The 16765-nt window shown below is 41.7% G+C and overlaps 1 protein-coding gene across 1 annotated transcript; it reads right to left on the reverse strand.

The window, feature by feature from the left end:
- Positions 1-13907: 13907 nt before the first annotated feature.
- On the reverse strand, positions 13908-16290 carry LOC137003846 (GTPase IMAP family member 4-like). Its single transcript, XM_067364106.1, has 2 exons — positions 16176-16290; positions 13908-15292 (listed from the first exon to the last, which is right to left on the reverse strand). Exons 1-2 carry the CDS (start codon positions 16288-16290, stop codon positions 13908-13910), a joined length of 1500 nt encoding a protein of 499 aa, XP_067220207.1.
- Between the last annotated feature and the right edge of the window lie 475 nt (positions 16291-16765).

A 16765-nucleotide genomic window follows, 5' to 3' on the forward strand; every position in this document is an offset into this window, starting at 1 on the left:
AGAGGTTGTGAGATGAAAAATAACATTGAAGTTGAGCAGCAACAACTTTTTCAAGCAGCTTTGAAAGAAATGGAAGGTTCGAGATAGGTCTGTAATTTATCATGTCAGAAGGATCGAAACCAGGTTTTTTTAAGACAGGTGTGACAGCTGCAGTTTTTAATTCAAGAGGAACAACACCAGTACTGTGTAGTTGAGAAATGAGAAGTGAAATAGGCAATGAGATGACAGGTGCACAGCTTTTAAGTAAAGCAGTAGGAGCAGGGTCAAGACGACAGAAAGATGCATTTGATTTCTTGATTAGCTCAGAGATATAAGCAGGGGTTGGAGGGTTAAAGTCAGTAAGAGTACCAGGTACAAAATCAGAGGGGAAGTCATGCAAGAGGTGAGAGGAGTTAGTAGGTGAAAAGAGATCATATATGCAATTTATTTTATTTTGAAAGAAGTGTAAGAATGACTCACAGAGGTCCGCTGAATTACTCATGACAGGTGCAGGTGGGTTGGTGAGTTTATTGACCACAGAAAACAGTGTTTTAGGACGAGAGGATGCATTAGTAATGAGGGTAGAGTAGCAGCTGGAGCTTGCAGTGTTTAGAGTGGATTTGTATAAATGTATGTGTTCCTTGAAGGCAATAAGATGCACATTCAAATCGGTTTTCCTGTGAAGGCGTTCAAGGCGGCGACCGGTAGTTTTCAGTTTGTGAAGTGCAGGAGTAAACCAGGGAGATGTATGTGTAGAGGGTACAAGTATACATTTAAGAGGAGCGTGTATGTCAAGGGCATTGGAAATGGAGGCATTATATTTGGCAAAGATTTCAGGGGCGCTAGTGTGTACAGTAATATTGGACAGATGTGTTTGTACAGATTCAGAAAACAGTAATGGATTGATAGAACTGAGGTTACGGTAGGTTATGGTGGTTTTCACCCTAAGGCGGGGAAGAGGCATTACACAGTTTAGTTCAATGAAGAGGTGATCAGAAAGTCCAATTTGAGAACCAAGCACGGAAACATTATGTAAACCAGCAGTACAGACCAAATCCAGTGTATGACCTTTTGAGTGTGTAGGAAAATCAACATGCTATACAAGATTGAAACATTCAAACACTGATATGAGTTCACGGGAATCTGCACAGTCACTATCAATATGTATGTTGAAATCACCAAGTAATATAACTGAAGGAAACATGGAACAGGTAAAGGTTAACAGTTCATGCAGTTCACTGAAAAAATTAGACATTGATTTGGGTAGACGATACGGGAGAATTACAAGCAATGGAGAAGTACCAGATATTTTGAGAACTAGATATTCAAAAGTTAATGTCACATGAAGATCAATTGTGTTAAGTGGGATATTGTTATGGTAGACAGCAGCCAGACCACCACCTCTAGATGTTAAACGAGGTTTGGCCAGGTAGCTGTATCCAGACGAAGTGAGGAGATTTAGGTGGAAATAGTCGTTAGGAACTTGCCAAGTTTCAGTGAGCAGCAGGAAATCAAGTTTTTTTCCGTTAGTAATGTGGAAAGCGCAGTGGCCTTATCCGTGAGAGAACGACAGTGAAACAACGCAAATGCGGGATGAAACGTGTAGACGTTGCGTGTATGTAGATCAGTCCGGCAGCATAGAATAGTGAGTATCCGAGTATTCTTTTTTTTTTACATAGGTTTTAAACAAAAACATATTTTTATGTAAAATTCACTTTATAAAAGACACACATTTCTAACTTTAATTCATGGGGATAACATGGATATTTTGACATGGTTTAGTGTAAGATTTTTGCCCATCATTTGAAAATGCAGTTTTTAAAGTAAAAAATTATCACTTACCAGTAGATGGCTGTAGAGCTCCACTATTTGTTATTTGCTATTTAATGAAGGATCATGTTTTTTCAGCTGGATTCATATCTAAATATTATGAAATCACAATTATAACCATAAAAATTACTTTTTTGTCAACGTTTTTTGTACTGAAAGTTACAAAAAAAGTTTTTTTTTTTTTTTTCAAACAGATATCATTCAATTTTTTTAGATAAGACCTTTATTCCTCGTCTGGTATCGATTAAAGCCTTTAAAGCAGCACTGAAACTGTAATTTTGACCATTTGGAGGTCATTGAAGTCCACTATAAGGAGAATAATCCTGGAATGTTTTCATCAAAAACCTTAATTTCTTTTCAACTGAAGAAAGAAAGACATGGACATCTTGGATGACATTGGAGTGAGTAAGATTTTTTTTTTTTTGAAAGTGAACTACCCTTTAAATCCACGCCAACACTCATATTTATGAAAACGGTCTTTGACATGGAAAAGTGCTTAGCGCCACATCAGGGTCTAAGCAGATGTACACACTTTTCCTTGTCAGATTACTGCAGGTTTTTGGAAATCTAAGCTGTTCTTGCAGCTCACCATTCCAAATGAAAGGATTTGGATGATGACTGGTGATCTTTTATATGTAAATGACATTAATTATGTGTCGTTTACAACGTAGAGTACTGAAACCATTCAGCTGAGAGCAAGTTCAAGATTTATAGACTTCACATCTGAAAGAGAGGTGCACACTCATTTTCTGTGTGTAAGTTCATTCTATGAATCACACGTACACACATCTGAGTAATGATCGTAAGATAAAATTTAGGATGGTTTCTGCGCAACATTTTATAAATGAGGGCCCTGATCTATTGCTTTGTCAAACAAAGAGGCAGTGCAACAGCAGAAGATGGCCATGTAGCACACCCATCCATCTATCCATTTTCTAAACCACATGAAGATAAACACCCTAGATGGATGGCCAGACCACCACAGAGCTAACACAAACTCAGACTTTCACTTTCACACCTACAGTCGATTTAGTTTCTCCAGCTGACCTGTACTGCATACATTTGGGTTTTAAGGGAACCAGCACATGCTTACATAAATAATACGATTAATAATAACAACAACATATATATAAAAATTGCTTTGTAGTTGTGGATAAACGTTTATGCATAATAAACCATGCATATAAAATTACATTCATAATTCTGATTTTCAGAATTCATTCTCTATATTTTTATTACCATATATAGTTATCATTATTAATATTATTATTTTAACTTATTGTCTATTATCTTTATTATTAGTGTTATATTTCATTTTATTACCTTAAAGTATGTCTGCGTTATGTCTGTACTTTGTTCACTGCAAGCTCCTGTCACAAAGATGAGTTCCTTGTGTGTGTAAAAACACTTGACAATAAAGCTCTTTCTGATTCTGATTTAGATGAAAGTGAAAGTACATAGGCCTTTCAAAAAATATCAGAAATTGATTTGAATTCAACATGCTTGAATAAATTAAACGTTCTTGAAACACATTAACTGATATTTCCATAAATGATCTTCATTTTAAAGTGTATGTATTCAGTATTTCAGCATTCTAATTATGTAGATAAAATATTTTAATATCTTGAATATATAATTATAAATCTGAATACATAATAATTACACTGTAAAACTGTGTATATTTGTAGTAATAAACTGGCAGCAGCTTCACCTGCAAAGTACTGTTTTTACAGTTTTTTTTTTTTTTTTTTAGTTTAGTTTTTTTTTTACTGTAGAAAATTATCCTGTAATTTATTTGTAAAATGCTGGCAGCAGAGTAGCACTAAATTAAAACTCAGGTTAAATCACTTCTTTGGCAGAAACCGACCACTATAAAATGGCCAATTATATTTTATTAAGTTTTATAAACTAATACAGTGAGATAACAATGTGAGCATATTAAAACTGTGAACTTATATAATTTCAATTTTCTAAGAAAAAATCTTAAAGTAAAGTGAACCAAATTAAAAAACATCAAACTTGTTAATTAACAAACAACTAATTACTGTATCAGCAACTACACAGTTCCCATTCAGTCGGTCACGTTCGACGTACGTCAGACAGACCGACGAATAGGAATCTCACTAGAGAGGCCAATCTACTTCGAGTGTAACTACAACGAGCCAATGCACATTGGCATGCAATCATATGCATCAGCTGCTCGTCTCGCAGCGCGAGTATATAATGAGCAGCAGGTGCGTTGCATCTTCAGCTTTTCGTTTCGGAGCCGAACCGTCTGTAACAAACAGTGGTGTCTACGAGCAAGTGTTTGTCTTCAACGAGTCAGCTTTTTTTAGGGAATCTGCTCTTTGTGTTGGTGCAGGCGGACAGCACTGTAGCGGGACCGATCTCTCTTCTTTATTTTCTCTTTTCTTTTGTTTTGCCTTTTTGAGAGAGCAAAGCCTCAGTTGTAATCCGTTCTCACGGCTGGTGAACGGTGCACTTTTGAGCGCTTAAGAGCTGTTCTCACAGCTGGTAAGAGGGCGGCTACAAGGAGAGAGTGCACACGACAGGCTGCACTATCCCCTGTCTGTGCTGCAGCGGTCATTCCCCTGCGTGCTTCGGCACCTAAAAGAGTAGTCCCTAAAAGAGCTTACACAAGTAGATTTGCGTCTTTTAAAAGATGACATTCTACCTGTGTGCTTCTGGTTGCGGTCGTTTCCTGTCCTCACTGACGGCCACGATCATTGTTTCACATGTCTGGGCGTGTGTTGAAGCGATGCTCGTGGGTGATTCATGTTTTCATATGAGAACATGATCACGTCGACACGCCGGTTGTGACTCTTCTTTCTCCGGGAAGCTTGAGTCCCCTCTGTTGTTGGCCAGCTGCTGCTTGTGTGTAAAAGCACAGCTGCGGGTCTGCCCGACACTTTGGGAGACCGTAGAGATCAGCGAGAGCAAAACTCTCGCTCCTCTGCATGTCGTGTGCCGTCGAGCTGTCGGGCTGGAGCACGGGTTGTCATGGCAACCCAGCGCTCGCTCGGCGCTCTAGATGCGCGGTTCCCTTGCCTAATCTCATTGTAGCGCCCTCTCTGGTGCACCAGAAGAGGTCTACTTTGCTGATATGGCTTGGGTGACATGAGGTTGAGGGGTTTCTTCGGGGAACCAACCCCCTAGGGCCCCTCCCTCTCTAGCGCATTGCAAGCTATGCAGTTTCTGGATTGGATTGCTGGTCCTTCTCATATGGGAACCTAGCATTTCATTCAGAGCTCCAGCTGAGGGTCAGACATCGATTGCAGCATCGGAGAGAGTGCTGTTTTGCTCTGGAAATGAGGGTGACGCTGCCCACTGTGATGGTGTGTGCTTATGCTGACTCAGATTCAGAGTTTACAGCCATGCTTTCCCGGGTGTCCCCGATTGTGCATGGAATTGTGCAACTTGGCAGTATGGAGGTATTTTGGTGCCATAAATATGGAACGCCAAAAGTGCCAAAATCTGCATTCGTTTTTCCTCTCTCACTGCCCTCCTGGATGGGGTGGCTGTACACAGACCACTCCCACCGTGCATGTGAGGCCAAGGCACTCTTTTTGCATGAGGGTAGTTCTGTGCTGGGGTTGAGCTGCGCTTGATGACTAACCATGATCAAAGTCACGGCGCAGGCCCTCAGCCAGACGATATCCACCTCAGTGGTCCAGAAGTGCCCCCTGGCTTACCTTGTAAGGTGCGAGAGGTTGTCAAGCTAATGTTTCTCAATGCTCCCATCTCACGAGGTGGCCTTTTCGGTGACACTGTCGAGGACTGAGCCCAGCAGTTCTCCTCAGTTAGTAGCAGACCAGGGAGCTTCCCAAGACAAACCATTGAGTTCCTCTTGGGCCGCCCCTCAGTCTGCTCGTCGCCAAGGGTGTCGTCCCCTGCAAAAAACTTTGGCCCAGCCTGCTCTACTGTGTCCGTTGCGGGGAGATGACACCTCCTGTCTCTGCTGCTGTTTAAGCGGTTGGTGAGTAAAGGGAGGAGGAGGGCCGGGTGGTAAATCCTTTTATTGGGTTTGTTTCTGTTCCGCCGCTGCCCCAACAGCCAGCGGAACCAAAATTTCTAAAAAAAAAAAAAAAGAGTAGTTCCTCCATCTCCCGGTCTGAAGGGGGCTTGGAGAGCAGTGGGAGGAGAAAAACCTCACCACTCTCATCCCCCTCTTCTGTCGCCAGCGGACAGCAGCGAGCAGTGGGTAAACAAAGCCTTGACTGCTCCCTCTGTCCAACCGTGGAACCAGGTAAGTGTTGCCCAGCACACTTGACGCCGCTTCGGGCCGCCTTGCAAAGAGAGCCCCCCGAGCCGCGTCCCTGTGTTCCACCTCGCTGCCCCACTGCGGGTACGCCGGTGGTCTCTTTGGTCCCGCTTGTTCCGTCTCTGCGAGCCTGGTTAGCACTCCCCAGTCCGTCTCGCTGGCTAATTTGGACCATCAGGCTCGGCTATGCGATTCAGTTCACCCGGCGTCCCCCCCAGTTCAGGGGCGTCCTCTTCACTACAGTGAAAGATGTCTGCCCCTGTCTTGCGGTGCGGAGATCGCAGTCCTACTGGCGAAGGACGCGATAGAGCCGGTCCCTCCAGCCGATATGAGGTCAGGGTTCTACAGTTCCTACTTCATTGTACCCAAGAAGAGCGGTGGGTTACGACCTATCCTGGTTCTGCGAGTCTTGAATCTGAGCCTTCACAAGCTACCGTTCAAGATGCTCACGCAGAAACGCATTTTCGAATGCATCCGTCCCCAGGATTGGTTTGCAGCGATCGACCTGAAGGACGCGTACTTTCATGTCTCGATCCTTCCGCGACACAGGCCATTCCTGCGGTTCGCGTTCGAAGGACGAGCATTTCAGTACAGAGTCCTACCCTTCGGGCTGGCCCTGTCTTCCCGCGTCTTCACGAAAGTCGTGGAGGGAGCCCTTGTTCCCATAGGAGAACAGGGTGTTTGCATCCTCAACTATCTCAACGACTGGCTCATTCTAGCACAGTCTCGGGATCAGTTGTGCGAACACAGGGATTTGGTGCTCAGACACCTCAGTCAGTTGGGGCTTCAGGTCAACTGGGAAAAGAGCAAACTCGCCCCGTTGCAGAGGATCTCTTTTCTCGGTATGGAGTTGGATTCGGTCGAACAGATAGCACGCCTCAAAGAGGAACGTGCTCAGTCGGTGTTGAACTGCTTGAATACGTTCAATGGCAGGACAGCGGTCCCACTGAAATACTTTCAGAGGCTCCTGGGGCATATGGCGGCCGCAGCGGCTGTAACACCGCTCGGTCTGCTTCATATGAGACCGCTTCAACACTGACTTCACGGCCGAGTCCAGAGATGGGCGTGGCAACGCGACACGTTCCGGGTGGCAATCACTCAGGAGTGTCGCCAAGCCTTCAGCCCATGGTCGGACCCCGGTTTCTTCGGGCAGGAGTGCCCCTAGAACAGGTGTCCCGGCATGCTGTGGTTTTCACGGATGCCTTGACCACCGGCTGGGGTGCCACGTACAACGGGCTTGCAGTTTCAGGGGTTTGGACGGGACCCCATCTGCAGTGGCACATCAACTGCCTCGAGTTGCTTGCAGTACGCCTTGCTCTGAGCCGCCTCAAAGGGCGTTGCGTACATCAACCGTCAAGGTGGTCTACGCTCCCGTCGCATGTCGCAACTCGCCCGCCATCTCCTCCTGTGGAGTCAAAAGCATCTGAGGTCGCTTCGCGCAATTCATGTCCCTGGTGTGCTCAACAGTGCGGCCAACGAGCTCTCACGAACTGCACTGCCGGGACAGTGGCGACTCCACCCCCAGGTGGAGTTCGGAGAGGCTCAGGTAGACCTGTTTGCCTCACCAGAAACCTCTCACTGGTTGTTTTATTCTCTGACCGGGGGAACACTCGGGACAGACGCACTGGCACACAGCTGGCCCCGGGGCCTGTGCAAATATGCGTTTCCCCCAGTGAGCCTACTTGCACAGACACTGTGCAAAGTCAGGGAGGACGAGGAGCGGTCCTGTTAGTTGCTCCCTATTGGCCCAACCGGACCTGGTTCCCAGAACTCTCACTCCTCGCGACAGCCCCTCCCTGGCCCATTCCTCTGAGGAAGGACCTTCTTTCTCAGAGATGGGGCACTCTTTGGCACCCGCGTCCAGACCTCTGGAAACTCCATGTCTGGTCCCTAGACGGGATGCTGAGGTTCTAGGTGACTAACCCCCAAGGTACTTAACACCATCATTTCGGCACGTGCACCGTCTACAAGACAATGCTTACGCCTCGAAATGGAACCTGTTCATCGAGTGGTGTTCTTCTCACCGAGAAGACCCCGAAGATGCTCGATCATGAGCCGTGCTGTCCTTCTTGCAGCAAGGGTTGGAGCGTAGGCTGTCCACCTCCACCCTCAAACTACACACTGCTGCTATCTCCGCTTACCACGACCACTTAGATGGCAAAACTGTTGGTTAGCACGACCTGGTTGTCAGGTTCCTTAGGGGGGCGAGACGGTTAAATCCTCCTCGACCTCCCTCCATACCCTCTTGGGATCTTGCTCTGGTGCTTCGAGCACTTCAGATTGCTCCCTTTGAGCCCTTGCAATCGGCAGACTTAAAGATTCTCTGAAGACTTTGCTGCTGGTTGCATTGGCCTCCATCAAGAGGGTAGGGTACCTGCAGTCATTTTCGGTCAACGAATCGTGCCTAGAGTTCGGGCCAGGTGACGGCCACGTGGTACCGGGGCCCCTTGGCCTGGCTATGTGCCCAAGGTTCCTACCACTCCCTTCAGGGACCAGGTAGTGAGCCTGCAAGCGCTGCCCTCGGAGGAGGCAGACCCAGCCCCCCAGGCCAGCAGAAGGGAAAGGCTGTCTCCGAGCAGAGGATGGACAACTGGATAGTGGATACCATCGCCCTGGCTTACCAAGCTCAGGGCGTGCCCTGCCCACTCAGGTTGCATGCTCACTCCACGAGAGGTATAGCATCCTCCTGGGCGCTGGCTCGTGGCGCCTCGCTAACAGACATTTGTAGAGCTGCGGGCTGGGCGACACCTAACACGTTCGCTAGATACTATAGCCTTCGTGTCGAGCCGGTCTCCTCCCGTGTTCTCGCCTCAGGTCAGAGGCACGGAGAGGCCCCGGCTTAGTGTCGGCTTGCTGCGCTACATGCGCTCTTTTGCTCCAGAGAGTCCCTACGGGCAGACCCTGTTGAGTCCTCCGGTTACCCTTCGGCAGCCAACGTGGCGGAGCGTCTGGCGCCAGGCCTATACTCCATTGCATCCTTGAGAACCGGATTTAGGCTGGGTTCCATATGTGTGACCCTACGGGGATCCCATATGGTTTTTCCACGGTTGCTCCTAAACGAAGCCTGTGTCTTTCCCTCTGGGAGAACCCATCTCTCACCGAGTTGGAGTCACCCCAGTTCTTCCATATGTTGTACAACCTACAAGGTTAGTCCATATGTACTCCTCCACATAACTCCTTCGGGGAAGGATGTGGCTTCCGCAGCGTTCCTTTTCTAACGAAAGGTTACGCTTTCCCAGCGTTATCCAATAGTCTCACTGAATGGGTTTGGGAACAGCAGTGATTGACCCTCTCTGTGTTAGCCCTGTCCCACCATCCTCAGGCAAGGGGGTTCAGGTGGCTTACAACAGAGCGCTGGAGGAGGGCAGCTCCTGTGGCGCTTTGGTAAGGATTCCTATTCGTCGGTCGAATGTGACCAACTGAATGGGAACGTCTCGGTTACAAAGGTAACCCTTGTTCCCTGAAGGAGGGAACGGAGACATACGTCCCGTCGCCACAGTCGTTGTCCTGCTGATGCTGCTGCCTGCTTGGTTCGGCTCCTCAGCGAAAAGCTGAAGATGCAACGCACCTGCTACTCATTATATACCCGCGCTGCGAGGCAAGCAGCTGATGCATATGATTGCATGCCAATGTGCATTGGCTCGTTGTAGTTACACTCGAAGTAGATTGGCCTCTCTAGCGAGATTCCTATTCGTCGGTCTGTCCGACGTATGTCTCCGTTCCCTCCTTCAGGGAACGAGGGTTACCTTTGTAACCGAGACGTTACTGCTTTTAAAGGGGCTTTAATGCTATTTCAGGCATTCTGACTTGTATAAAGAGTTGCATTCTCATGCTAAACATGGACAAAACATGAGTTTCAAAGTTTCAAAACATGAGTTGGACATATAACAGAGTATTTTTGTGCCAGAAATACACTTCAGATTCCTCACAAGCTTCACACTTTTTTTAATTTTTTTTTATTTTAGTATTTTAGAGTCAGTACAAAAAGATAACTCAAAAAGTTATGTTGAGTGAATAAATTTATTTGTGTGTGTGATGCTGTAACAATAAAACTATATAATTGTTTCTTCTTTGATATATTTATTTATTTATAACTGTAATAACATGATTAGAACCAAGCATTTCCTCTTTCCATCCTGATTAGTGTTTTCATTAGTGTGACATCATTCTCCTGGAAGATCAGCAGCTGCCACTGTAAGAGTATATTTTGTTTTTGTTCTTGCTGTTCAATAATAATAATAATAATAAGAAGAAGAAGAAGAAGAAGAAGAAGAAGAAGAAGAAGAAGAAGATCAGCAGCTCAACCATTATCAGTAAGTATTCTCAACACTTAGGAATCTGTGTTGTTAGTTGGTTTGTGTCTCTTGAAAAAGTTCATCCTGTTAATCTGTTAAAATTACACTAATGAGCTTGATAACTGCATCATTTCAAAAGATCCTTGTGTAAACTAACTTACTGCTGTGTTTTAAAGAGTTATGAATATTGCTTTGTTCAATTACAGAACATTTAGAATGTTATTAAAATGTTGGAGGTGATACTTTTATTAAGCCTTTTGTTCTATTGACCTTTTAGTGGATGTTAGAAATGGATAGTATGGCCCAGATCATAATGGCCAAGAAGCAGACAGAGGGTCACAGTTGAAAGGAACTTTATTGAAGACAAATTATTTATCTGCAATGCCAGAAGAAACACATTACAAATGTGTTTGAGATGTAAACTAACTTAAAGAGTCACTAGTAATTACAGGCACATGCAAAATCAATTTAAATCATGAATAATGTGAACAACTTTAGGATCCACTAAAGCGTACATACATTGCTTTTCAAAGCTTATATAGTCCCATCTTTGACCTAACCACATCTGATCTTCACCAAAACCGCTATATAGATAAATTGTTATATAAATCCTCTATATTAATCTTGTTCATAAATACACAAAATAACTTTAATCTCCTTATATAATATGTTGCAAAGAATGCTAGCAAAACAGATTTTTGTGTAAAAAATAAAGATTTTCTATCCTTAAAAATTTTGATTGCAATTGAACAAAAATGAAGCATATCTTAAAATATGTTGCATATATATATATATATATATATATATATATATATATATATATATATATATATATATATATATATATATATATATATATATGAAGAGTTCAGATGCAAAACCCTCTAAATCCATCAGACTTCTTTTCTTTAAAATGAGCATTTTTTACCAGGCTTTTACGATCAAGTTCAGGAGTTTCATTTTAAAAGTAATGATAAGGTTATTAGCTAGTGAATAAAATAACTTTTTTTCAAAAATGTCACTCTAGACAATTTATTGGTTTTTAACAAGTTAGATTTTCTTTTGCGTCAAAACCAGCTAAGTCCACTTGTGCTTTTTTTTTTTGCAAAAACCTCTAAATCTACCTGTTTGGGACAAGACATGGTAAATAGTTGAAAAATCACTAAAGATGCAACTAGAAACCCTGAAAAAGATGAGAGCACTTATCACTTAAAAACTAAACAGTAGACAAACTAAGTAAAGTAAACGTCTCTTCTATTCAGCCTCCACTTTTTGCCTCCTCCGTTTATATGGCACAGCTTCCATATGAGACAGAAGAATGGCATCTTGTTTGACTTTGTCTTTGGTGAAATAGAGCTGTTGTTTAATGTATAATAAATCAGATTCCTTCAAAGTAACGGCACTGCACGAAGAACTGTTATGAGTGCATGATACAATTGCGACCAAGCCATTTCCACTGTAGGCTATTTTGCCTTATGACAGGCGGAGTTTTGAGGTAAATAACGTTTTCTTCTGCCATTCAATATTAGTAGGACAGGCTGATCCATTTCATCGTACTCCATCTTTTATTTTAAAAATCTCAATCTGAATCTGACTCTAAAAAAAATCTCCTCAGCGCGCCGCTATATTGAAATCGCTCGGAATCATATGATTCGATTCGCGCCTTCTGATTGGTTCTCGGAATATAGCGGCTTTTGCTGCCAAAGGGAAGTGGCGTTTAGGCTTTTGCCAACAAACCGATATTTCTGAATGGGCTGACGCTGCGATTTAGAGGATTTGAAGCAACGTGATTTGTTGAACGTGTACTACGTGCCGTAAGCATTCGTTCAATGTCATTATCTCATTTTTGACAGAGATGGCGTTTAGCGGCTTTTGCATCTGAACTCTTCATATATATATATATATATATATATATATATATATATATATATATATATATATATAGGCAAAATTAGTCAAACATTTTTAGTGTATGTTTACTTGTGTTGTGTCAAAAGTAGTGTTGTCAATTGATTAAAAGAATTAATCACACATTTTTAAAATATATTGTTATATTGTAATTTCATATTGAATATTCAAATTCATGTAGAAACAACATAAAGACAATATATTTTGTGTAATGGCATCTTCCTACTTTGATTTATTTAGTACTATGATTTTTCTCAATTTCTGGGGATGAAATCAGTAATTATAACCCTTTATCATTACAGTATAATTGCATCCTTTTTGAACATTTAAAAGGCTTTAAAAATGCCTTTTTGTGTATTTTTATTTATTTGAATGTGAAAAAAAAAACTCTAAGCAGTACTGCACACCATCTGAGGCCCAATGGGATGACACTTGGTGACTTTTGTCACATTAGCTATGTGAACACAAAAAAATCATGGACATGATTCGGATATGTTAAAGGGTCAAAGAAAAAAAATAGTCACACTTGGTTCCTTTGTGGGGAAAAAATGACTGGCATAGGAAATGAATTGGAAATATGAAAAATACAAAAACACACTATTATACATACACAAATAAACTGGCATGGCTGTAAAAATACGGTAAAATTGGTTAAAAAAAAAAAGCCTTAGACTCAAATAAGAGGTTGAAATCAGATCAGTTACATTTTTATTAAATTTTGATTTTATGTGTAACAAAACGTCCTCCTCTGTGTTCAGGTTTGACTGTAGTGAAATTAATGTAAAAACTGATGCTTCAAATCAACATAAGTAAAACAAAAAATAAACATAAAAAAATAAGAAAAAAAAAAAAAATCTAAATCTAAACCTTGACAAAAAGTAGTCTTTAGGAATGTATAAGTATAAATCCATATCCACAACTTAATAAAAATAAGTATTTATGTCTAAAATTCACTACAGAACTTTGATGGCCCAGTTTCACAGACAGGGCTTAGCCTAAGCCAGGATTAGGCCTTAAAAAAAAAAAAACATTACTGGTGTTCATCTTGAGACAAAACGATGGCAGTGACATATTTTCAGATATGTTGGTGGAAGTTGCTTTCAGTTAAAACAGCTCAAACATGCATTTTAGTCTAGGACTAGCTTAAGCCTTATCTGTGAAACCAGGGGTAAGCCACTTTATGTAGAACTATATAAGCATCTAGTGGTTACACCATGGCATTACATAAGTATAAGTTTTTCTTTTTTTACTCCCACCAGATGGCACTAATATACCTTCAAAAAAATTGGATTTTCAATGGGGAAAATAGGTAATTAAAAATTATAAATATTGCATAATATCATAAAATAACTTCAAGTTGTAATAATCAAAAATATTGTTGAACAAAAATATATAACATTGTTTTTTTCTGGAAAACAAAAAAGTTACATTTCAAGGCTTCTGTCATTTTTTACCATGAAGGAACCAAGTGTGACCCCTAAACGAAGAGTGCCAGAGGGTTAAAAGCATTTGAATTAATGAGAGCATAGCCATATAATGTAATGACAAAGCATGGCAAAGCAAAAAAGCTATTTCTTTTTTTTTTTTTCTTTTTTTTTTTTTTGCATTATCATCATTACTTGCTCGCCTTACTTCTATTGAAGCTTCTTATAAACATTTGAAGGAAGTTGCTCTGCCTTTGTAATAACATCTTTTGCATTTGCATAGTTAGTTTTGGCTGCAAACTTAATGGCATCAAGCACAGAATCGGCATCTTCTGCTGCTTTGTATCCCGTGATTCCTCCTCCAACAGCTCCTGCAAGAGCTGCAGCTCCAAATATGACACCTACAGCGATTCCCGAACCAGCTGCTGCTCCAATGCCAGCGCTTGCTGCAACTCCTGCCTCCACCGCTACTGCTCCTGCTGTGGCTCCTGCAGCTGTTCCTGTTACTATCCCTGCCTCCACCGCTATTGCTCCTGCTGCTGTGGCTCCGGCTGCAACTCCTGCCTCCACTGCTACAACACCTGCAGCTGCTGTGGCTCCTGCTGCAACCCCTCCTGCTACTCCTGCTTCCACCGCTCCTGCCAGTGCAGATAATGATGCTGCTCCTCCTGCTGCTACTCCTCCTGCTGCTGCTGCCACTGCTACTTTATCTGCCACCTTGCCTGCAGCAGTTACAGTTGTGCCTATTGCTTTGAAAACTTCCTTAAATTTGGCTGCTTTGAATAAAGCCACAACAGATCCCACTGCAACACCGATGCCCAGAAAAGCACCAATCAGTGTCCCTGTAGTCACTCCTGCAAGCCGAATGAGAATTTTTTTGCGAACATTCTTCTTCGCTGCCTCTCGTTTCTCTTCCGGACACAAATGAATTGTGTCCATGCTATAAATCTCCTCTTCAATTTCTTTGTATACTCTTGACATCAGCTCATTTGTGAAGCAGCCGTTCTCTTGCACCATCTTGTCGATGGTCTCCATCAGATTTTTCACATGAACTTTGTTACTCCTGTACCCTAAATGACAATCATTCCAGTGTTTATTGTCGATGACGTGACAGCGACCTCCGCATTTATTGACGAGCTCCTGCAGTTTTGGACTTATCTTCACAAATTCCTCGATGGTCTGACCCTCTAGTTCTTCACCATGAGTGAATAAAACCACTGCATGTTTAAAGGTTTCCTCTCCACAATACTCAAGAATTTTATCCAGAATCTCTATTTCCTGTTTTGTGTACCTTTGAACTTTTAGAACAATGACAAAGGCATCAACACCTGGAGCACATTCAATAATGGATCCAATGATCTCAGATCTGATGACCGCCTCATCAAGACGTGTGTCAAAGATTCCAGGTGTGTCAATAACTGTGACTGTTTGTCCATAAACCATTGCAACTTCTGTCTGAAATTGGGCTGTTATAGATTCAGGTGAAGATTCAGTTGTGAATCTTTGTTCACTGAGAATTGTGTTTCCACAGCTGCTTTTGCCATCTCCTGTTTTTCCAAGAAGAACAATTTTTCTTGGAGGTTTAGACTCACTGTCTATTTGAAAAAAGACACTCTGATTACTGACACAACCTATGCATGTCTGTTTAATGCATATTATAAAATATGATATTGATCTAATTAGAGTTGATATTTTATTAGCATTGTTTTTTCTTACCTGTCAAGCCTGTACTTTGCTGAGCTGAATTTCTGCAATGTCAGAAATAATGTTCAGGGCATTTACAGTTTACAGTCAAATTTCATAGAAAACAGTGCAATTTGTTTAAAAACTGTAAACTCTATTTCTGTTTCACACAAAACTGTACATTTGTGAAATTGTGAAATAACTTAATTTCAAAGCCATATGAAACTAAAGTATGACTATCTTTAAGTTTTAGTTTAGTTTTAAAGAGAATATTTGATTTATATCTCCAAAGTTAAAAATCAAATGTATCAAGTTTGTAGTTTTAAGGTATTCAGGAAATGTTGCAAACTTCTGTTTCTCTCAACTACCAATCAAATTACTCAACAAATGATCGATTTACAACAAGAAGCAATATCTACATCCTGCCATTGTATAGTTTGTCATCAGTTTATCAACTAGGCTATTCAGGTGCTGTTTACACGACATCAGTTTCAACTAAAACGGAAAATGGCCGTTCAATTACACGACAATGGTGTAATAATTTTGGTGGCACATTTTTGAAAACCGCACCGTTATCATTTTTGTGTAAATGGCAAAAACGTGAATCTGTGAAAAAGGCGTATTACGTGTTTAGTCTATCCACCTTATTTTTCAACTCAGAAGTAAGGTGTTTTCTGTGAATGTGCGAGACTTCCGATTTATTAGCCACTTGGGGAATCAATGAGAAGAATATCAAAGTGCAGTGAACTGTAAAAATAAGGTGGCTAGGCATGTACGTTTGTAGTGTAAACATACCCTTAGTTCTATTCCTGATGGTTTTGATGTGTTTGAATAGGGTTGGAACTGAACTCTGCTGCTCGTGGCCCTCCAGGAACAGAACTGAATAGTCCTGAACTAGACAGTCCCTCATACTTCGCCACCAGCTGTATTGTGGGGCGCCAATGAGTGCATGTGAATTGTTTTCTAAAACACTGTGTTAAGTAGCCTACATTTAAACAAACATTAACTTAAGAAAGACTGAGGTATTTAAATGATATCAGAAAGTGGTGATCAGAAATGATATACTTTTAAAATGAAAGACAGTGTCTGTCAGCAATATAACAGTGTTGATAATGATGATTGCTATGACTTGCACTGGTATTAAAAAAAAGTGGAATATTTAGTAAAATGTAGGCTAAATGTCCGAATTGAGGCTGATTGGGACACTTTCTGCCATTGAGATGACTGGGGAAAAGGGTCCAAATTCAAATTTATTAAGGCTCAATGAAAAGGCAATGATTTACTACATATAATGTTAATTTATTCATTTTGTTTACTTTTTATTTTATTACTTGTTTTGTTATTTTAATTAATTTTTTAGACTGTTGCTAGTGCTTTTTTATTGA

Source organism: Chanodichthys erythropterus, chromosome 3, assembly GCF_024489055.1.
Source record: "Chanodichthys erythropterus isolate Z2021 chromosome 3, ASM2448905v1, whole genome shotgun sequence".
NCBI classification, from domain to species: domain Eukaryota; kingdom Metazoa; phylum Chordata; class Actinopteri; order Cypriniformes; family Xenocyprididae; genus Chanodichthys; species Chanodichthys erythropterus.

What these genes read in the sequence shown, in the direction of transcription:
- LOC137003846 (XM_067364106.1), bottom strand. Translation starts at nt 16,290, where the DNA reads ATGAGGGACTGTCTAGTTCAGGACTATTCAGTTCTGTTCCTGGAGGGC. An exon ending in CATCAGGAATAGAACTAAGG is followed by an intron (nt 15,293 to 16,175) that starts GTATGTTTACAC and finishes TTTTTCAAATAG; the next exon opens with ACAGTGAGTCTAAACCTCCA.